A 23,644-nucleotide genomic window follows, 5' to 3' on the forward strand; every position below is an offset into this window, starting at 1 on the left:
ACGTAACAAATCATCGTCCAAGATTGTAGCGGTCAGCATCGACGTGCTGTTGAAGGTGTATTCGCTGCCTGGCCAGTTGACGTGCTTCTTCAGCCCAATGAACAAAAGCAGCAACGTCAAGATCAGGCTCTCAGTCACACTGAGAGTCAACGGGTAACATGGCATCCAAAGAAGTAATAACTGGATGACCAAAGGGCGTGAGCCACGTTGTCTCCTCCAGGGCCGTATTGTAAGCGAACGTTACGTATGGGAGAATTTGGTCCCATGTTTTATGCTCCACATCCACATACATGGAGAGCATGTCGGCCAGGGTTCTGTTAAGGTGTTCCACCAAACCATTTGTCTGTGGGTGGCACGCTGTTGTATGCCTATGGCTGGTGTGGGTCAGATCTGGGACTGCCTGAGTCAAGCGGGCCGTGAAAGCAGCTCCACGGTCAGTAATGATAACTGCAGGAACGCCATGACGCAGAACAATGTTGTGTACAAAAAAACATAGCTCGACAGCAGTTCCATTTGCAAGTGCCGTTTTCTCAGCGTACCGTGTCATATATCCGTCGCGACAGCAATCCACCGTTTTCTAGTGGATGACTTCGGGAAAGGGCCGAGTAGGTCCATTCCTACTTGTTGGAAAGGCGTCTTCGGAGGCGCTATGGGGTGAAGAAATTCGGCGGGTTTGAAGAGAGGAGACTTACGGCGTTGGCAGTCGCGACAGGTTTTGACGTATGTCCACACTGATGGAAGTAATCTGGGCCGAATCTCTGCTAAGGTATGACTGACCCCCAGGTGGCCGGCAGATGGTTCGTCGTGGCAAGCGCTCAAGATATCAGGTTGCAACTGTGACGAGACTACGAGCAGAAATGTTACGGTGTTGCTCTCAAAGTTGCGCTTGTAAAGGACGTCGTTTTGCAGAGTGAAAGATTGGAGCCCAGAAAGGAAAACACGAGGAACGCGGGGACCATCGCAGCCTTCCAAGTACGCGATGAGCGGCGCTAACTCTGTGTCCTCCCTTTGAAGCTGCGCCACATCAGCTGCACTAACAGCACCAAGGAAAGAGAAGTCTTCAGTGATTTCCGGGGAAGCCAGGTCCACTGGCGCGCGTGATAAACAATCCGCATTATGGTGCTTCCGCCCCGACTTGTACACGACCGTTACGTCGCACTCCTGCAAACGGAGGCTCCACCTCGCCAACCACCCAGATAATCTTTTAGGCTGGCCAGCCAGCATAAACAGTGGTGATCACTGACAACACAAAAGGGTCTTCCGTAAAGGTATGGGCGGAACTTACTGATGGCCCAGACTACCGCAAGACATTCTTTCTCAGGCGCTGAATAGTTGCATTCCGAGCACGAAAGTGTACGGCTTGCGTAAGCGATGACTCGTTCGGCGCCATCCTGCCACTGTACCAGGACCGCCCCAAGGCCTACGTTGCTAGCATCGATGTGTGTGTCATCGAAATGGGCGAGTATCGGGGTACGTTGAAGGCAGCGGCGGAGCTCCACGAAAGCATCCTCTAGGTCGCTTTCCCACAAGAAGGGTGTGTCGTCTCTGGTCAGTGCTGTTAAGGGGTCAGTTATTCCGGAGAAATCTTGGACAAATCGTCGATATTACGTAAGAGCACAGCCCCAAAAAATGTCGAAGAGTCTTTCTGTCAGTGGGACGCAGGAAACGAGACAGCAGCGGTCTTGTCGGGATCTGGGAGAATACCGTGCGCGCTGACAACATGGCCGAGGAAGCGAAGCTCCTCGAAACCGAAATAGCGTTTCTCAGGCTTGATCGTAAGTTGCGCACACTGAAGCGCCCGGAGCACTTGTGCGCAGCCACTCCAAGTGTTGCTCAAAGGTGGGCGAGAAAATGACGACATCGTCCAGGTACACGAGGCACGTCTGCCACTTAAGCCCAGACAGGACAGTGTCCATCGTGCATTGGACAGTGGCCGCATAGTCCAAACCATCAGGCGTCACAAAAGCAGTTTTCTCGCGGTCTCGCTCGTCCACCTCTATCTGCCAGTAGCCACTTTTGAGATCCAAGGAGGAAAAGAACCTGGCATCACGTAGTCTGTGGAGTGCATCATCAATCCTGGGGAGCGGGTAAACGTCCTTTTTGGTCACGTTGTTCAGTTTACGGTCATCGACACAAAATCTCAAGGTGGCGTCTTTCTTTTTCACGAGGACCACAGGTGACTCCCATGGGCTTGTTGACGGTTGAATGACATCGTCGGCGAGCATTTCGTCCACTTGCCTTTTAATGGCTTCGCGTTCCGTCAAAGAAACGCAGTCTGGGCGCTGGCATACGGGTGGTGTAGTCTCATCAGTGATGACGCGATGCTTTGCAACAGGCGTACAACCGGAGCTTGTGGCAAAACAACCCGCGGTTAGAAGTGCCAAGAGTCTCCTGCTCAGGTGCCAAGTCCGGATTGATTCTGACGGACGAAAGGGCATGGTGGGGCCAGATCTCAAGGGCTTGTCTCCAGGGCGCACAATTTGAGGCAACATGGCGAGGTCATGTAGGAAGGTGACAGCCGTGCCTTTGGCGAGATGCTGCAACTCGTTGGCAAAATTTGTAAGGAGCACACTAGCACAACCGCCTTGTAGTTGGACGAGCATGCAAGCGATGGCTACTCCCTTCTCGAGCAGCAGGGGTACGTGGCTATCGGCAACACCTTCGTAGTCGTGGAATAAATCATTACCCACGGCAACTAGCACACTGGACCGGGGTGGCAACATTACGTCGTCATCAACAAGTCGCAGAGCACTGAGGTGTGAATCGTCTGTGTCAGTGCGTGCCACGGCCCGTTTCGTTGAGAACGTGACCCGTGCTTCGTGCAGGTCAATGACAGCACCATTCGTCTGCAGAAAGTCGAGACCGAGGATCAAGTCCCTTGAACACTCACAGAGGACTACAAATCCGTACACGTACACAAAACCATGGATATCGACCTGAGCTGTGCACCTGCCGGCGGGGATAATCAGGTGACCCCCAGCAGTGCGAATGCTAGGCCCCCGACCACCCCGTCAAAACTTTTTTCAGTTCTAGGGCAAGGGCAAGTCACATGACAAAATAATCGGCACCAGTATCCAGCAAAGCGGTCACGTCGACTCCATCAATTTTAACGCACAAATCGGAGGTAGCGCTTCGGATGCTGTTGCTACTCGCTCCCACAGAAACATCGTCACGTGGTAGTGGCGTAGGAGGACCTTCACAAGTCCCGGCATCAGCGGCCTTGCCTCCAGAGGCCGCTAGATGGGAGAATGGTGTCCGGAGCAGCCTGTGGCTTGAAAGGGGCTCGGAGAACGGTAGCGCCTCGGCGACGGGGATCGAGCTTCCCAGTGGTCTGACATGATGTGGTTCTGGCGCAACGACAGATGATATGCAATCTCATGCGGACGTTCGCTGTTCTGTGGGCTTGGGTCGTCCGCCATGAAACCATGCAGGCCCACGCGGCGGTATGGACATGCCCTGTAGAGGTGACCCGCCTCGCCACAGTGATAGCAGAGGGGCCGACGATCCGGGGCACGCCACACTTCACTCTTTCGCGATCGCTGGTAGGCTGGCGGAGCGTCACCACGAGGGGAGCTTGGCGAGAACACTGCTGGAGTCGCGGCAGTAATGTCATACCCAGAGGCCCGGTGTAGGACGGACGCATACGTGGGCCTTGCGTCATGCTGGCAAGGAACCACAAAAATTTGGTGCTGTTGTGCTGCCAGGCGCACCTCGTCCCGGACGACTTCACTCAGTGGCGGGAAAGATGGTGTATCGGACTGCATCTGGAAGGCCTGCAGTTCCTCTCTGACAACAGATTGGACAAGCTCATGTAGAAAAGTTGCACCAATACCGAGAGGATAGAGATAGACCAAAGATGTTGATGTCAAGATTGGCGGGCTCGCTCTTCTCCATAGTGGCCGCCTCGGTGAGAAACTCTGTGCGGTGGGCTGCGCACGAGTCCTGCGAAGAGCTCTTGCTTGACACCTCGCAGCATGAGGTGGCAAAGACTCTTCTCTTCCGTCATCCACGCGTTTAAAAAGGCGGGTCATGTCCTCACAGTACATGCGTACACTCTCGTTGTGGCGATGGTTCCGCAAGTGTAACGCAGCTTCTGCTCGCTCTCGATGGTCTGCATTCGGGAAAGTGGCTATAAGATTGTGGAAGAAGGCTTCCCAGGATGTAAACAAAGCTGTGTGGTTTTCACCACGTCTTCAAGCGCGAAATAGACATTGTGGAGCTTACGGTCGTCGCTCCAGCAGCGACACGCTCGGGTAACGGGCAACACGCTCTAAGATCTCGAGCCAATCCTCGGCGTCCTCGTGAACATTGCCATGAAACAACGGGAGTGTTCGTGGACAGAGGATGTGTGCCAGGAACCTGGTCTCAGTTGCCATGGCAGCTGGTGCCTCCGAAGACCGAGGCTGCATCGCCCTTGTTGCAGCCGGAAGGAGTCCAAATTCAGGAAAAGTCCACGAAGGCGGCGGCCATGGCGCTGGTCAACTGGGGTGAGATCCATATCGGTCGGTAGCCTACACAGGTCTGGAAGCACACCCAGCACCTCCACCAGATTTGTCACCAATATTACAGGCCACACAGTTGGGGACAGAAGAACTGATCCAGACTGCCGAGCGGTCACAAGCACTTCTTCCTCCTCCCCTCCTGAGCTGCATCAATGTGTCTGCTTAGGGCATCATGAGAGGGAAATAGCAAGAAGAATGGGGTGGAGCACATATGGCAGCTTACCAATATCCCTGAAGAGACAACAGGTGTATCCTACCGGTACTCACCTATGGGGCAGAAACGTGGAGGCTAACAAAGAGGGTCCAGCTGAAGTTAAGGACAACGTAGTCAGATATAGAAAAAGAAAAATGATAGATGTAACGGAAGCGGGCAAAGTGGGTGAGGGAACAAACGCTGGTTAATGACATCCTAGTTAAAATCAAGAGAGAGAAATGGGCTTGAGCAGGGCATGTGACGCAAAGGCAAGATAACCGCTGGTCATTAAGGGTAACGGCAGAAAGTTAGATGGCCAGATGAGATTAAGCAGTTTGCAGGGATAAGGTGGCTGCGCCTGGCGAAGGACAGGGTTAATTGGAGAGGGATGGGAGAGGCTAAAACTTCAATACTACAGGGGGAAGACAAGGGCTTCTATGAGCGTGGGGTGAAGGAAGGTAAAACCAGACATGAATGCAATCTCCTTCTGTGAGAGTAAAACAGAAGGCGTACTAGCACATTCGCTCTTGAGATTTAAAATCTTGGCTGCTTCTATTATTTCGCAAGTCAGCTGATTGTGGCATTTCTGTAGAATCGTGTTTTAGATTGCAGCAGTGTTGTTTTTTCATTCGAGGTGGCTCAAGTCTTGAGTGTCTTTGAGATGACCTTGGCACCTCTGGAATTAACGCACGAGATTCCTACCAATAGTTACATTCGATTCCTCGAAATAATAGAAGCAGCCAAGATTTTAAATCTCAAGAGTGAATGTGCTAGTACGCCTTCTGTTTGACTCTCACAGAAGGAGATTGCATTCCTGTCTGGTTTTACCTTCCTTCACCCCACGCTCATAGAAGCCCTTGTTTTCCCCCTGTAGTATTGAAGTTTTAGCCTCTCAGTTGTCCCTTCTTGTCAATTGCCCTGTATATTTTACTCCACAGCTGTGTTCATTGTTGGTTGTCACTGCTCCCATATTACTTTTTTTGCAATTTTTACGCCTTTTTAAGGTTGCGTCTTTCTTTTTTTGTCAGTTTTGATGGCATGCAGGTGCATTTTGTGCTTTTTGGTTCTTAACGCATTTTGTCATCCTCCTCGACTGTCGTTCCTTGTTGGCTGTCATGTACATCAAGGTTTTGATCGGCTCCATGTTCTTAGTGCTTCCATATTCCCTTTTGTCTCGTCATGTTTCCCATACTTGAGGGCGAGTTTTTCGTGTCGCATTTTTGTTACGACCTTTTTGTTTTTCTTACGCAGAAAAGGACGAGGGAAAACTTCTTTCGTGCAACATTTTTGTGCTGATTGTTTTTTCATCCCTCTGGGATTGGCTCTGTATAGTTCGACTCCTTTTTCGTGCATCCTGCTGACTGACACGTGCCTTAGTTTTTCTGGGTTTTTTCCAGGTGGGCGGCGGCTCAGGGGGTCTACATGTGAGGGTTTTGCATTTTCCCAAAATAAAGTTGCAGTTCAGCGCTCATTTGTCTTTCTTCCGTCGTTCACGTCTTTCTGCGCTGGCAAAAAAGCCACAGGCTCAACTGGAGAGGGACATGGGAGAGGCCCTGCAGTGGGCAGGCTGATGATGACGACACAACTGCTTCCACCGTGTTCAAGTAGCTGCTTATCTTGCTCTTTAAGCTGAGTGTGGCTGAAAGCAGTTTGACGACCGATGATGCTGCTATTGTCGCCACTGCCCAGCCAATCAGTTCTCTTTAGGCGCAGGTGAGCCCAACAAACAGTTTCTTTTGGAAGCCCTTTTCGCAGCCTTCCTGAGTGACGTCACAATGTGAAATCATGTCAGAGTGGAGGCTGTGTGTCCAGTCTGCCAAGATTAGGAGGGCCCATTTCCTTGAACCACAAGAAGAGTTAATACTGTTCTACAGGGGTCATTTGTGGCTGTTTTGGCAACGACCTGGTCTTAGGAACAGAAGTGCCACTCTACTTTTTTCCTACATAGGGGCTGGCAACATTTTATACACCCCAAGTGAAATGCACACGCCTAAATTATGTAGAGGACTTAATTGTTCTAGGCCTCACTGAACCACACATTAGACAACCATAATAATAGGGAAGACTGCACCACCAGAGAGCAATAAATATTGTCATGTAACGACGACAGCAGTCCAGCAGTCAGAAAGACAGCGAAAAGGGTTTCAAAAGAAAATCTTTATTGGGCTGACTCATGCCCACAAAAAATTGAATGATGACTTGGCGGAGGTGATAGCAACAAGTGTGCTCTGCAGTTGTCACAACACAGAACGCCTGCCGCTCTCAGCCATGCTCAATTTAGACCTGACAACGAACTTTCGAGACAGGGCATATGCAAATTAACCACAACACTCTTGAACAATGTAAAGTGCCTGGGTGCAATCATTGCGACATATTTTCCAATGCCTTTCAGCGTCCCAAACGTTGCAGAGAATGTTTCCAGGGTACATAAGCCATGTTATGTTGCACTGAAAGTACAGCACATAAGAGAAGAACACAATGCACAGGACGAGCGCAAACTATCAACTGATTTATTCAGGGGCTGAGCCCCTAAATATAGAAACACCACGTGCGTGTGCACCAGGTTCATTCACGAAAAGCCCCGATACACGTGTGCACTCATCATACCCTAAAAGACAGAGCTCAAAAATGCCAACTCCTAAGTGTACACACCTACTGACGTAACACTTACACAATTCCTATTATTTTTTACCTGAAACGCTGCCACAATTTCACGTGCAGTGACACTGCTGCCCCTGCCAAGAATCTTTGTCTCATGAAGACATGGTAGACATTTCCAATCTCTGCAATGTTCAGAGAACTAGGTCCTGCTATCCTTAATTCATAATGAACGCGCATGCTCATCTGCGTGATCATTTACGCAGCGCCCTGTCTGGCCAATATGGCCCTTTCCACATGTTAGTGGTATTTTGTAAACCACTCCTGTCACGCAGTTCCCAAAGGGCCTTTTTCCACAACCACTCTCTTTATGCTTTGCCGTGCATGAGCACAGCTGGCCTAGCCTCTCTCTTCAGGCTGTGTGCAATCTTGTGTACGTAAGGCATCACCACAGGGAATTCTCTGTGGCCCCGTTGTGCGCTTTTCCTTTCAACTTCTGGAGCAGCGATTCACTTACTGCCGTCTTGATCGCACAGGGGAAGCGTCCAATCTTGAAATTTGGTTTCCAAAACTATGCTGGCACGACCTCATCACTCCAGACAAAGGGCAGCAATGCCTCTCTCTGCAAGTGGGCTGAACCAAATGGTGCAGAGAGGGGTTCACTCACCGCGTAGAGGTAGTAGTTGAAGAGTTGCGACATGCACAGGAACACGTCGAAGGCAATGGTGTGCAGCACGTCCATCATCTTCATGTACTTCCCTGCACGCCATGACAGCTGTCAGAATATTCACGGTGTCCAAATGAAGCCAAGAACAGAGCCACAGTGGCCAACATTTTTCACTTCCATCAGCATCATCAGCCTGACTACACCCACTGCAGGGCCTCTCCCATGTCTCTCCAATTAACCCTGTCCTTTGTCAGTTGCCGCCACTGTATCCACGCAAACTTCTTAATCTCATACGCCCACCTAACTTTCTGCCGTCCCCTGCTACGTTTGCTTTCTCTTGGAATCCACTCCGTTACCCTTAAGGACCAGTGGTTATCTTGCCTTCGCATTACATGCCCTGCCCAAGCCCATTTCTTCCTCTTGATTTTAACTAAGATGTCATTAACCCGCGTTTGTTCCCTCACCCACTCCGACATCTTCCAATCTCTTAACGTTGCACCCATCATTTTCCTTTCCATAGCTCGCTGCGTTGTTCTTAACTTAAGCTGAACCCTCTTTGTTAGCCTCCACGTTTCTGCCCCATAGGTGAGTACCGGTAGGATACAGCTGTTGTATACTTTTCTCTTCAGGGATATTGGTAAGCTGAGAGAACCTGCCATATGCGCTCCACCCCATTCTTATTCTTCTAGTTATTTCCCTCTCATGATCCGGATCAGCGGTCACTACCTGCCCTAAGTAGACATATTCTCTTACTACTTCCAGCAGCTCGCTACCAATTGCGAACTGCTGTTCCCCCTGCGAGGCTGTTCAACATAACTTTGGTTTTCTGCATGTTAATTATTAGCCCCACCGTTCTGCTCTGCCTGTCTAACTGATTGATCATGCTTTGCACTTCTTGTCCTGAGTGGCTTAGCAAGGCAATGCCATCAGTGAACCGCAAATCACTCAGGTAATCTCCATTAACTCTTATCCCCAACTGTTCCCATTCCAGACCCCGGAATACCTCCTGTAAGCAGGCAGTGAAGAGCATCGGCGAGATCGTGTCTCCCTGCCTGACACCTTTCCGTATTGGAATTTTACTGCTCACTTTATGGAGAACTATAGTAGCTGTGCAATCGTTATAAATATCTTCCAATATTTTCACATAACACTCTTCTACACCCTGCTTCCGCAATGCCTGCATGACAGCTGAGTCAAATGCTTTCTAGTAATCAATGAAGGCTACATATAGGGGTTGTTTATATTCTGCGCATTTCTCTATCACCTGATTGATAGTGTGAATGTGGTCTATTGTCGAGTATCCTTTACGAAAGCCTGCCTGATCATTTGGTTGACTAAAGTCCAAGGTTGTCCTGACTCTATTAGCGATTACCTTAGTAAATACCTTGTACGCAACGGACAATAAGCTGATTGGTCTGTAATTCTTCAAGTCCTTGACGTCTCCTTTCTTATGAATTAAGATAATGTTAGCGTTCTTCCAAGCTTCTGGTACTCTCGAGGTCACAAGGCATTGCGTATACAGGGTGGATAGTTTTTGTAGCACGATCTCTCCTCCGTCCTTCAACAAATCTGCTGTTACCTGATCCTCACCAGCTGCTTTCCCTCTTTGCATTGCTCCCAAGGCTTTCTTTACTTCCTCCTTCGTTGCTGGCGGGATGTCCCATTGCTGTGCTCGACTTCCTCCCTCAGTAACTTGATGATTACATTCGCTACTGTATAGATTTGTGTAGAACTCTTCGGCTAATTCAACTATCTCATCGATATTGCTGATGACATTGCCCTGTTGGTCTTTTAGCGCATACATCTGGTTTTTACCTATGCCCAGTTTTCTCCTCGCTGATTTTAGGCTACCTCCGTTCCTTAGAGCATGCTCGATTTTCTCCATGTTGAACTTTCTTATGTCGGCTACCTTGCGCTTATTTATTAAGTTAGATAGCTCTGCTAGTTCTATCCTGTCTGTGGAGTTAGACGTCCTCATGCTTTGGCGTTTCTTAATCAGATCTTTAGTCTCCTGAGATAGCTTGCTGGTATCCTGTCGAACCATCCTACCACCTACTTCTGCGGCGCACTCTGTAACTACGGTCGTCTTCTTCGGTTAAAGCTGAAAATCTGTTTTGCAGCGACATTCTGAATTCCTCTACCTTCCCTCTTAATGCTAACTCCTTAATAGCCTTCCTCTTCACCAGTCTCCTCCGTTCCCTCTTCAAATCTAAGCTAACACGAGACCTTACCATTCTGTGGTCGCTACAACGGACCTTACCGAGGACCTCCACATTCCCTACGATGCCAGGGTGTGCACACAGTATGAAGTCTATTTCATTTTTAGTCTCGCCATTGGGGCTCTTCCACGTCCACTTCCTGTCTGCTCGTTTGCGGAAGAAGGTATTCATAATCCGTAAATTATTTCTATCTGCGAACTCTACTAATAACTCTCCCCTACTGTTCCTAGAACCTATGCCATAGTCACCTACCGCCTTGTCTCCAGCCTGCTTTTTACCTTCCTTTGCATTAAAGTCGCCCATCAGTACAGTGTACTGTGATTTTACATTGGTCACTGCCGATTCCACATCCTCATATCAGTGATCACAGTTGTGTTTTAGCGGAAATGGACTTTCAGTATGTTAAACTTGAAGACTGTGGCAATCGGCGCATTTACAGTTACCGAAAGGCAAATTTCCCCGAGATAGCCCGGGCACTTGAATCCTATGTCGATGTGTACGAAACATTGTCTGATTCACTCAGCGTTGATGAGCTGTGGCGCACACTGACAGCCAAACTTTTTGATTTGCGTGAGCAGCATGTGCCGTCATGGGTGATGACGAAACGTCGCAGCAAAAGCAAGCCATGGTTCACAAAAGCGCTGCGCAGAGTCGTTGAAAAGAGGCAACAAGTATATGCGCGCTTCAAAAGAAATCCGTCGGAAGATAACATGGATCAGTTAAAAAAGATTACAAAGGATATGAATGCTTCGGTCAAAGAGGCTAAATTTACCTACTTTCAGTCTTTCGACATGCGTATCCAGGATCGCCCTAAAGAATTTTGGCAGTACATAAAAAAAAACAGAAAGGATGAATTGTCTATCCCGCCACTCGATCACAACGGAAGTATCGTTCATGATAATCTGGAGAAAGCCAAGTGCTTTAACACGTTTTTCAGCTCAGTTTTTTCTGCTGAGGACAGCAATAGCCCTGCCGATTTTCGCCTTGCCTTGAACTGTACGGAACCCATGGAGAACATTGAATTTGATCAGCGAGGAATTGTGTCGCTCTTAGAACGCTTAAAAGATAACAGTGCCACCGGTCCGGACGGCTTACCCACGATCCTGCTCTCTTCTTGCGCTTTTGCGTTGTCAAGGTACCTTCAAATTCTTTTCACAAAGTCATTACAGGAAGGCTCCTTGCCTGATGAATGGAGGCTTGCTAATGTTGTACCTATACATAAATCGGGACCTAGGAATGTTGTTTCAAATTATCGACCAGTGTCCTTGACCAGTGTATTATGCAAAGTTTTAGAGCATGTGTTTTATACTAGTATTATGAATCATCTTAGTATACATTCATTATTAAATACTAATCAACATGGCTTTCGCAGTGGTTACTCGTGTGTCACCCAGCTTACCGAATTTGTACACGACCTGTCAAGTGCTTTAGATAAGGGATATTCTGTTGACTGTATTTTTCTAGATTTTAAGAAGGCCTTTGACGTTGTATCACATTCCTTATTAATACAAAAATTATACTGGTACAACATAAATGAGAACGTTATTAGGTGGATAAAGGAATATTTGAGCGTTAGGCGCCAATGTGTTGTTGTCAACGGGAAACAATCGCATGAGGTGGCTGTAACATCAGGGGTGCCTCAGGGATCCGTCTTGGGCCCATTACTGTTCATAATTTACATGAATGACATCTTTTCAGGTATTTCTTCATACATGCGTCTTTTTGCGGACGATTGTGTATTGTATAGAATTATTAACGATCAAAGTGACTGCGATGCATTACAACAGGATTTGTGTAAAGTGGCCCAGTGGTGTGAGAACTGGAGAATGCATATTAACTTACAAAAATCTGTACATATGTGTTTCACTAAAAAGAAGGTTCCCCATATTTTCACTTATAACATAAATAATAGCAGACTGCTTTCAGTGTTGGAATTTAAATATCTTGGTGTATATTTAACAAGTTCAATGTCTTGGCATCGTCACGTGCATTTCGTTACTGCCAAAGCCTGTCGTGTTTTAGGTTTCCTGCGACGTAACGCTAAACTTTTCCCTTTAAAGACTAAAGAACTGCTGTATAATACAAACGTTAGAAGCATACTTGAGTATGCTTGCACAGTCTGGGATCCGAAAACCTTGCTTGACGTTCAAAAGCTAGAAAGAGTTCAGAATTTGGCCGTTCGTTTTGTTTTCAATAAATATGGGCGATATTTTAGTGTAACGAGCGCGAAAAAATCTTTGGGTTGGGACTCACTTCAAAAACGTAGGAAAGTACTGCGTTTAAAATTATTTCATAATATATTTCATTCTAGAACTGGAATAGACAGAACCAAATATATAGCCAACCCTGATTACGTGTCTTTACGTAGAGATAATTCACTTAAAGTTAAAGAATACAGGTGCCGGACTGACCTTTTTAAAATGTCTTTTTTCCCCAAAACGGTTTCGGAATGAAACAAGCTGCCTGAGGAAGTAGTGTCCATATTATCAAATGATTCATTTTCTTCCATGCTGTGACATTTTTTTGTGTATAATAATTCCGTGTTCTTTCTATCTCATTGTTATCTTTTTTTTTTGTAACCACCTGCACACGGTGGCATTTGTGTACTTTTTCTTCTACCCCCCCACTGTAATGCCAGCCAATGGCTCTGTGGGTATGACGATAAATAAATAAATAAATAGAAGCTTTCAACTATCTGGTCATCATGGCTTGATGTAGGCGTGTAGGCCTGCACCACCTTCAGCTTGTACCTCTTATTAAGCCTGATTACGATAGCTGCCACTCTCTCGTTAATACTGTAAAACTCCTCGATGTTGCCAGCTATATCCTGATTAATGAGGAATCCCACACCTAGTTCTCGCCTATCTGCTAATCCACGATAGCACAGTACATGCCCGCCCTTTAGTACTGTATGCGCCTCATCTGTCCTCCTAACCTCACTAAGCCCTATGACATCCCATTTAATACCGGCTAATTCCTCCAATAGCACTGCTAAGCTAGCCTCACTTGATAAGGTTCTTGCATTAAACATTGCCATGAACTAAGAACGAAAACCACGCAAAGGACGATACACAGGGAAGAAGTAGACAGGACGAGCGCGGACTTGCAACTGTTTAATTGAAACACATCTTCCTTGAGCGCACAAAGATAATCGGAAGGGCCAAAGACCAGAAAACACGTGAGGTCATCGAAGCCTGGCAGATTGATAAATATGGGCCCGAAAAGTGTGTAAGTGAGGCTTCGGTCCATCTGTACAAGAAGGAACTGAAGTTCCTGAACTCGATTAGATAGAGATTGCTTGTTGCGCATGCGTAGGGTTGGTGATGGAAGGAAGATGTGTTTCAATAAGCAGTTGCAAGTCCGCGCTCGTCCTGTCTACTTCTTCCCTGTGTATCGTCCTTTGCGTGGTTTTCGTTCTTAGTTCATGGATTACCAACTAGCCCCCCATCGTACACTCCTTCAAACGTTGCCACGTTCAGTTTCCAATGGCGGCCTGTTCGGAGCCAGAGATTCTTAGCACCCTCCGCTGCGTCACAGGTCTGACCGCCGCCTTGGTCAGTTGCTCCGCAGCCGCTGGGGACTGAGGGCCGAGGGTTAATTGGTTTGTTCATAGAAGGTTGTGGCCAAGTACTACACCAGGGTGGCCAAATCCTGCTCTGGTGAGGAAGTGCGTTGTCGGTTCTGGTGACCGAAATCAGGCCGCACTCCAGGGCTGGTTATGCAATTCCATCGACACGTGGAGATTTTTTTTTTTTTTTAATCCGGTGGAGAATTGCGTGGCACCAGGATTCGAACCCCGGTCCTCTTGCACGCGAGGCGGATGCTCTACCTTTACGCCATCGCTGCACCTCTACACTGCATCACTGCATTTTCACTTTAACTTGAAGAAAAAAATTTCAAAAGGTGCTGCGCTCTGACTTGACTAGCAGATTCAGCTGTGAGAGCATTACACTGCTTGCTCAGCATGCACAGGTGGCACAACACTAATGTGGTGGCAATCTCCATCATACACGAAAAACATTCGCACCATGCGACACTCAGAGCAAACACAATTGGTGTCCACATCTGTCTTTGGCTCACAGGGTTGACTGACAGCCACCATCTGCCCTTTGTTGGTCGCGCGCTCACTGCACGACTGGCACTCGCAGTGTGGGTGATGATGTGCCTGATCAGCAGGATCAACTCATTTTCTCCCCATGATGTCGGACACTGGCTCCCAAAATAAAACTGTGTTGGGGTATCGACCAGTCGCTTGGTGATGAGCCCCCAGGCAGGACAACAAATCGGAGGGTGTCAAGGAGGCCCTCACAGATGTTGACAATCACACAAGAATATGGCGACAACAGCAGCACCACTTGCCAGAAACCCTTGCCACACATGCTTCCTTCCATTTCACCCGTGAGCTGCTGATCAGTGTGTCTACTTCGTCTCCTGTGAGCTGCAGGTTTCACTCTCACTTACGGCGCCTGCTGCTCCTGGAACACTGAGAACACTTTATTTTTTTTTTCAGGATTTCACTTCTGGTAGCAAGACTTCATCGCAGCGCACCCTCGGAATTTATGTTTTGCTGTATCTTAAGCAGTGCATTTGATGTGTAAATGATGACAGTGGTTTTATTTGGTGCAGTAGGGTCTCCACAACACACTGCCAAGATATTTTACCAAATGCGCCAGCAGAATTTTTGACCATGACGACGTCAACGAAGGCCATGCCCCCTTTTTCGCTCACAGAACCCAACTAAAAAGAAAAAGTAGGAAGTGCCAGCTCTGCTACTGGAAGGAAAAACCAAGCGCAGCAAGCCCCGCATCCACTTCCCGTCCTCCTCGCACAACTGCTCCCTCCACACCAGCCATGCTGCCCAACTGGAAAGGCCGTGGAGAGAGCAGCGTATTTTGTGCACAGCGAAAAATCGCCAGGACGGTAGCTAAGAACATGTGCAACATTTTGTATATTTTAATTTTTGTTTGTAATTTTTTTCTGTAAGTTCAGGTAGTGACCGCAGATCTGAACCAGAAGACTGAAATAAATGAAAGATTAAGAATGGGGTGGAGCACATATGGCAGGTTCTCTCAGGTCATGAACGGCATTTTGCCAATATCCCTCAAGAGAAAAGTATACAACAGCTGTGTCTCACCGGTGCTCACCTATGGGGCAGAAACGTGGAGGCTAACAAAGAGGGTTCAGCTCAAGTCAAGGACAATGCAGCGAGCTATGGGAAGAAGAATGATAGGTGCAACATTAAGAGATTCGAAGAGGGCAGAGTGGGTGAGAGAAGAAACGCGGGTTAACGACATCCTAGTTGAAATCAGGAGGAAGAAGTGGGCCTGGGCAGGGCACGTAATGCAAAGGCAAGATAACCGCTGGTCCTTAAGGGCAACGGAGTGGATTCCAAGAGAAAGCAAACGTAGCAGGGGGCGGCAGGAAGTTAGTTGGGCGGGTGAGATTAAGAAGTTTGCGGGGATGCAGTGGCCGTAACTGGCGAAGGACAGGGTTAGTTGGGGAGACATGGGAGAGACCCTGCAGTGGGCATAGTCACGTGTTTCCAAGCACAATGATAACCCTGAACTTTTGCAACAGTTCAGCAACGCTAAAGAAGAACTCCTTGCCAAAGTTCACTCGGGAAAAGATTTTTACTACAGAAATTCCTTGCCGCAATTAATGAAACACAATCCCCGCAAATTTTGGGCATCCACATTGCCACAGAGCACTAGTCCCAATACCTTCATTATTGATGATAAGCTGGTCTGTGACTCATTAGCTATAGCTACTAGTTTCAACACATATTTTCAGTCGGTATTTACAACAGATAACCTTGAAATGATTACTTTTCCTAGCAACTCTCAATGTTCTGTCGATGATATTTCAATAAGCGTCGAAGGTGTTCTGAACCTCATTCTGAACATAAATGTGAAAAACAGTAGTGGTCCTGATGATATCCCTAATGTATTTCTGCATCGTTACTCTCTTTGGACCAGCCGCTATTTGACTACCATCTTCCAGAAATCGCTATCATCCGCAACCGTCCCTGTAGCCTGGAAGCTTGCAAAAGTTATTCCCCTGTTTAAAGCTGGCAGCACCCAAATCTTGTCCAACTATCGCCCCATTTCGTTAACTTCACACTCATGCAAATTACTAGAACATATCATTCATAAGCACATTACAGAATTTCTTGAAGCTAACAATATCTTGTGCAAATTTCAGCATGGGTTTCGGCGCGGGCTCAGTACCATTTCACAACTTGTAGAATTCACGCACGACATTGCTAGTTCCCTCGACACGGGCTCACAAATCGACGCTTTATTTATCGACCTTTCTAAAGCTTTCGACACCGTTCTCCACAGCAAACTTCTTTGTAAACTTAATGCAATACTCAAAAACCCGTTACTGGTAGACTGGATATCAAGCTTTCTTTCGAATCGTACACAGTATGTTTCTTTCAACTCCTGTTCATCTGAAACTGTTAATGTATCATCCGGTGTACCACAAGGATCCGTGCTCGGGCCACTGTTGTTCTTATTATACATTAATGATTTGCCAGAAAATATTATTTCTAAAATTCGGTTGTATGCCGACGATTGTGTGATATACAGTTCAATTAACACCTCTGAGGATCACGTGCAACTAAATCAGTCATTCGTGTCATTCTGCTCATGGTGTGAAACATGGCAAATGCAAATAAACTTTCGTAAACCTGTATACATGTCATTCTGTAATCGCACAATACCATCTTCTTACACCTACTCATTCAAAGATAACTTTCTGAATCAAGTGTGCAAGTACAAATATTTAGGTCTTTTTTTTTCTTCTAACTTGTCCTGGTCCAAGCAGATTAACACAATATCCAAGAATGCAATGCGGAGGCTCGGGTATCTAAAACGTACACTTTGTGTTGCCCCCCAAGAAACTAAAGTGGTAACATACAAAGCTTTAATTCGTCCACTTTTGGAGTATGGGCCAATAATCTGGAATCCCCATAAAGAGTCCGATATCAGTAAGCTGGAATCCGTCCAAAGGAAAGCAGTACGGTTTATCTGCCGACGGTATGACAGAAATTTTTCACCTTCACCCACTCTTCCTGCCATAGGCCTTTCCCTCCTTTGTACCCGCCGCGACAATGAGTGTTTAAAATATTTTCATGGCTTTGTTAATTCATCCCGCTTTGCTTCACTGTCTGAGTATTTGCATTTTTCAGCATCTTCATCTACAAGGAGCTACCACCCATTGAATGTAACGCCCATTCACGCGCGCACTGATATGTTCAAATTTAGTTTTTTTCCTAGTGTTATCGAACGATGGAATTCTTTACCCGGTGATATACGCTCCCTGGAACCAAACCTATTTTTCAATGTTGTTTCAAATCTGTGATTAGTCTGTTGCATTTCTGTTCTGTATTTTAATGGTGCTCACTTCTGAATATGTTGTCCCTCTCTGCCCTTTTTTTTTCTTCCTCCCACTCCTGCAATAGCCCCATCGGGGCTGCAGTATATGTAAATAAATAAATAAATAAATAAAATGGGAGAGACCCTGCAGTGGGCATAGTCAGGCTGATGATGATGACAAAAGGGAGCTTTGAATGAGTGCATGGTTTCTATGGGCCACCTGTCACCCTTGCCCAATGTACACTCATGCACAAAATAACAATATGTGTTGCACAATGAGAATACTGCCTCACAGTGCCAGGCCAACACTGAATTTCCCTGGCACATGCACCAAACAACCACCACTGACTGCACGTGGTAAGAGTTCAAGGGTGGCCACATGGTTCGCTCTCAAAGAATGCTGAAGCAGGGTGTGGTGGATCGAGCCAGGTGCTGCCAGGCTTAGAATGATGCATGCAGGATGTGAGGAATAACTGCCTGCTTTATCTCTTTGCCTTGACAACCAAGGCTGCAAAAGCCATCCCTGAAGCCTTGAGCAAATAAATAAATAAAATAAATATTGCCACAACTGGGATTCGAACCCCTGGTGGCCACAGCACGAGAGCACTATGCTATCGCCGATCATGCCTCGTGTTATACTGAACACACTCTGCGCACTGCACACTTCCATCTGAGCAAATCATATCAGAGTTTTAATACAGTATCAAAGCAAAACCATGAGCCAATCATGCTAAACATATGACTGCATTAAAACCCAGCCCTTTTTGTCTCCTCCACACACTCCCATTTCAGGCCCACTGGAATCAATCCTGCTGGCAACAGTGCACAAGAGTGGCAGCAACCTATGACGATGTGAACAATCCAAGAGATTGTCAGGTTCATTGCAGAGAGAACTGAGCAAACGAGAAATGGGCGGCAAAGACTAACAACTTTATTACGACTCCACCTCTTTTCAAAAATGCCAGCAGCATGTGAGGAAGGAAATCAAACACCTATGGCGTCACAAACGACAGTCCCAAGCTGGGCCAGCCCACTCGAACAAAGCATAGAAATGGTAACCACATCCCACAGCCATCCTAACTGGATGGGGGAAAGTACGACCACCTCATCAGTGGGCAGACACAAGTGCGGAGGACGCCCATAAAAGCTAGGCAAGCCACCTGCTCCCATCAATGTCACTAAACAGCAAAGCAGCGAAAATGAGGCACAGCATAAGCGCAGAAAAGCTATGTCATGAAACAAGAAGCACCAAGTCAGCTAAAACCAAAAAGAGAACACAAACAAGCTCCAAAACTTGAAGAAACATGAAAAACCCCGGAACTATCGCACGAGCTGACTGTAAGGAGCCAGCGCCACACTGCGGCGACAGAAGACGCACGGGAGCTGGACGAAGAACAAAAGGAAAGGAATGCGTGGCAGAGAGAGAACGTGCGGGGGAGAAGGGGAAGAGGGCGGTGGACGTGTTCTGCTGGCTCCCCGAGTTCCCAGGCCTGGGCCTCAGCCGCGGACGTCCGTCGCTGGGAGCCTCAGCTATCAGATCCAGGCGCCTCTCTCCCCGCCCAGCCGCAGCTTCTCGACACGGGCCGCCTCTGACATCTCCGTGGCGCACCCGGGCTACCTGACCTGGGGGCCGTGCCCAGAGCACACAGACGCTGTCTATTTTCTACGGCAGCGTTGAGGCCGCCGTGGAGAACGCTGCCAACTGGGTGTCAACGAAGGGAACCCGATTACTGCCCAAAGACTGCCCCTACGCCCAGCCACGCACCAGGCTCATCACTGGGATGAATTAAAACAGCGCAAGGAACGGGACGAAAACACGAAGGAAGAAGACACAGACACGGGCGCTGATCATCACTGATCATCACTGGGAGGACACAAAGAAATTTAAGTGTGACTCTCCTTTTTGACTCTCTTCTCGCGAGTGTTTTGTTTTCCTTTCCTTTTTCCTCCCTGTTCTCTTGTCTCTTGTTTTTTTTTTCCCGTTTCATTTCAATACTTAGATTTCCTTTCCTGCAAATGCCGCCTCGTTTATTTCTTTCCTGTAACTCGTGAATTTTAATGCGTAAATTCGACCTGCAGTCTTCACTTCCTCCCACTGCCACAACCAAAGGAGGAGGCCACCCGTCCGAAAACTGACACTGATGAGCACAGGGAATGCTTAGCTGGCTCTGAAGACAGCGATGACTGCCCCACTCAGCAGGAGCCCGTCCGTAAGTTGCTGGGGAAACCCTCCCTGGATACGATTACGTGCCACCAAAGCAGATAGGGTAGGCCGTGGTACTGCACTGGCTCAGAGGGCAATTTCTTTTTACTGACTGGAAAAAAAAGTTTGCCATGAAGAGTTATGGCATCGTACGCTCACTTATGCCACCAATATGTATATGGTACATTTTTTTATTCTCCTAATTTCTCATTTATTTTTTGTGAATTTTTTTGCAACTCAAAGTTGGCTTGAATTAGAGAAAAAATAGTGCCAAACCATGCACACCACAAGAAAGGCACGAGGACGAGACACAAGCGCTAACTCACAACTGAGATTTTATTGAAGTCAGGAAGCACCTTGTATAAGGTAAAGTTTCAAGGGGAAACACATTAACCTTTGCAACATTTTCTTAACAAAGGTTAACCGATCATTAGATAACCTTCTTTATAGGGGGGGGGGGGGGACAGTTTTAAAGGTTGTTAGGTATGTGGACGATTTTTTAGGGCTTTTAAAAAAGCAGACGTCCTTCGCCTACCCCTCTATAGCAGGTGAAGTTTTAAATGCTTTTGACAAACATGGACTTGAGCTCACTTTTACTCATGAACTACTCGACACTAATGTTGTACAGTTTTAGACTTGAAACTAACCTTCCTTGAAAGACACGTTTGCTGGGGTTATTACCCACGTGCAAAAAAAGATCTTTTGCCTTACGATTGCATGCACTGCAAAAAGAGCATCGCATTGCCTGGCATCTTCTCTCAAGAACCCACACCAGCTGCAAGATAGCTTTCAGATTCAGATGGGCCAACTTTCGGCCCCTGCGCTGTGTTGGCTGCTGTTTGTGAGACCCTCCTTCAAAAACTTGAGCATGGAACACAAAGAAGAATGGATAGCTGGGCGAGTTTGTAATAATCCATCGTGGGAGTTCCCCCCCCCGACGAAACACGAAGAAATACAGAGCGGACCGCCACAGGACACAGCAGAAGCCACTGGCTGTGCCTTACGTACACAACTCGAGGAAAGTGGCCAACAGGTGAGTGCAGCCTTTTCGGCTCCCAACAAGCCCCCGAGTCTGTGACTCAAGAAAGCGGGGATGCCAGATGACGAAGCACGGTACCCAGTGTTCCGTAGGAGTGGTTTACGCAATCCCCTTAACCTGTGGCAAACTTTACGTTGGCCAGACTGGCCGATGCATCAACGAGCGTTTGGGGGACCATGCCCGAAATTTATCCAACATGAAAGATAAGTACGCACACTTGGTTGTGCACGTAATGAGCTGCGACGGTTGCGAGGCTCGGTTAAAGGAGACAAAGATTCTTGGCAAGAGCGCAGATAAAACTGCACGTGTTAGTCTGGAGGCTTTCTACATAACGAAATTGGGCTGCCGGTGTGTTAGCATTCCATCTTTGTCTCTTTTTACCTCCGAGTACAATTTTCTAGATTCTGCTGTCAGGTAACTTTTCTTTTTATTTTTGTGATTTTGGGCTGCCAGCCTGTTTCTGCGTTCCGAGATGGGTGCCTTTGTTCACCTTCTCATCCCTGTCACCCTTTTTTCCCCTTGAAACTTCACAAGGTGCTTCCTGGCTTCAATAAAATCTCAGTTGTGAGTTAGCGCTTGTGTCTTGTCCTCGTTCCTTCCTCGTGGTGTGCATGGTTTGGCGCTATTTTTTCTCTAATTCAAGTATGCACCAACCAGCCCAAAAAGAGGTGTTAATCAAAGTTTGCCTATAAAATGTTAACTTCTTTGAAACCAACATTTCATGTTTGTTTATGCCAATAAAAAAGGGCTCTATTAATGCAAGCTACACTTTGATGTCCTGCACTGGAGCAAAATTTTAAATTTACGGCTTAATATATTTTTACACACACCATTGCCCATGGTAAGAAAAGAGTCAAGGATGCTTGAATCCCCACTAAGCCTACACAGCAATATTTGTGAACTTGAAGTTATACTGGAGCAAATCACAAGGTCATGATGGAGCAGAGTCGTCACCTAAAGGAAGCTACCAAGCTGAAGATAAACATTGTTCATGCACTATCCATCAGTTGCAGTTCCTGCCCAATTTCATGATGCCTCAGCGATATCTTTTTCCCGGATTCCCCCGTGGCTACTCACCGAACTGGCGAAGCACGTTGAGGCTGGTGTTGCTGACAAAGGGGCTGGTGGCCTCTGCTGCTGCTGCTGCGGGGCGGCTCACCTGCCTGCAGCACAGGGAAGCCCCCAATTTATTAGCCATGCTTTTCCATGTAAACTCCCGTCTGAGGAGCAGTCTGTTTGTGCAGTCGCGTTCACTACGAGTGGGCCTTCCTCGGACCATTGCCTTGGCGCTGGCAAGCGGAAGTGACTGCCAGCGATGCAAAAGCAGGCATTGGAAATTTTGCCCAGGGCTAGGAACTCTCAGGAGTTAGCCGAAAGACAGGAGAAACGTGGAATTGCTCTGGCTCACTGGTCAAACCCAGGGAATGAGGATGTTAGCCCAGAAGGACAACAGGCGGCCTTAATACCCATCGTGACATCACGCAGCACTGCAGGCTAGAAAGGCTAATCTTCCCTACTCCGCATAAGAACCCAAGTGGAGACACTTGTGCACTAAAACGTTCTAAAACCTGTGTCCCCTCTGTGTTGTTGTTTGTCAGTGCCTGGACTTTTCATGATGAGTGTAGACCAACCAGCTCAGCTTTCTGCCCTGTTGCACTAAAACTCTCCCCCAATCCTATTGTCCCAAGCCACCCGGACAGAGTTAGACCAGAGTGCAGCAAATACGGCAGCAAGGCCACCGCATCTTCTGAGACAGGTTCTCCAGGTTAGGCAGTCTGACAAGAGAGGTTGCTGTCACTCTCCACCAAACTGACCCACCTGTCACTAAAGCCAATAACAAAAGTTTTCATTCATCATCAGCCTGCCCACTGCAGGACCTCTCCCATGTCCCTCTCCAATTGACCCTGTCCCTCACCAGCTGTGGCCACCGTATCCCCGCAAACTTCTTAATCTCATCCTCTCACCTAACCTCGGCGCGACAGCGCATCGGCCATGCGCTTACCACTGTTTTTCGCCCAGGTCCTGTCCCACGCCCTTTTTTCTTGGTCGTCCGTGGATATATCGTCGTTGGATAAAGCACCCAAGCATGCGCCTGTCGAGTTCAACCACAGCTCGACTGCTGCTGAAGATGCCTCGATAACAAGCTGCTGCTGCCTACCACCTGCGCATCTGCCTCCCAGTTTGGCTTCGACCACACTGCTGATCTGGCAACAAGGACGCACTAGCAGCACTATCTCCGAGGGGCGGATATTTATTCGCCAGTTGCAAGCCGGCCAGCTGGGGCGCGACATCGCATCGGCCATGCGCTTACCACTGTTTTTCGCCCAGGTTAGTTACCCGTCTCCTGCTGCATGCTATTGTAGTTCCAATCGATGTATTATTGCGGTGTCGTGCCCCGACAACTTGCTGTGTGTTATGAAAAAGTGTGTTGTTAAGTTGAAGTATGGTCATGGTCTTTTATGTAAACTGTTACTGCTTCTATGCGGTGATGTCGAGAGCAACCCCGGTCCCGGTTTCGATACACACGAGATGAATTCGGATAATGAAGCCATTGATGGCATTCACGCTGCCATACAACGACTGGAACTTCGCCATTCGCAGTTCCTTCAGGAACTGCATATGTTTAAACAGCAGCAGGACGCTACAAGTACGTCTTTAAAAAGTTTACTGGGCAGGATCGCTATACTAGAGAACGACATGCATTCCTCACGGCTAGCCACAAGGGCTGGTGATTCAAACGCACCATCGTGTGTTGACGCCTTGACCAGAGAGGTTGCCCAACTTAAGGCCTGTTTTGAAGATATTTCTAGTAAGTCCCGCAGGAATAACTTGCTTATTCTAGAT

At 47.6% G+C, this 23,644-nt stretch overlaps 1 protein-coding gene across 3 annotated transcripts in view; it reads right to left on the reverse strand.

Moving 5' to 3' along the window:
- Positions 1 to 23,644, reverse strand: part of LOC149345442 (syndetin-like) — a 206,810-nt gene that overhangs the window by 79,585 nt on the left and 103,581 nt on the right. For all 3 annotated transcript variants that reach the window (XM_089546651.1, XM_089546650.1, XM_089546649.1), the window contains 2 exons: positions 21,878 to 21,963; positions 7,961 to 8,052 (listed from right to left, as the gene is read on the reverse strand). In XM_089546651.1, coding sequence (XP_089402777.1) covers positions 7,961 to 8,052; positions 21,878 to 21,963 — 178 coding nt within the window. The remainder of the gene's footprint in view (positions 1 to 7,960; positions 8,053 to 21,877; positions 21,964 to 23,644) is intronic.

This window comes from Amblyomma mixtum, chromosome 5 (genome assembly GCF_055824585.1).
Source record: "Amblyomma mixtum isolate Tamu chromosome 5, ASM5582458v1, whole genome shotgun sequence".
Classification (NCBI taxonomy): Eukaryota; Metazoa; Arthropoda; class Arachnida; order Ixodida; family Ixodidae; genus Amblyomma; species Amblyomma mixtum.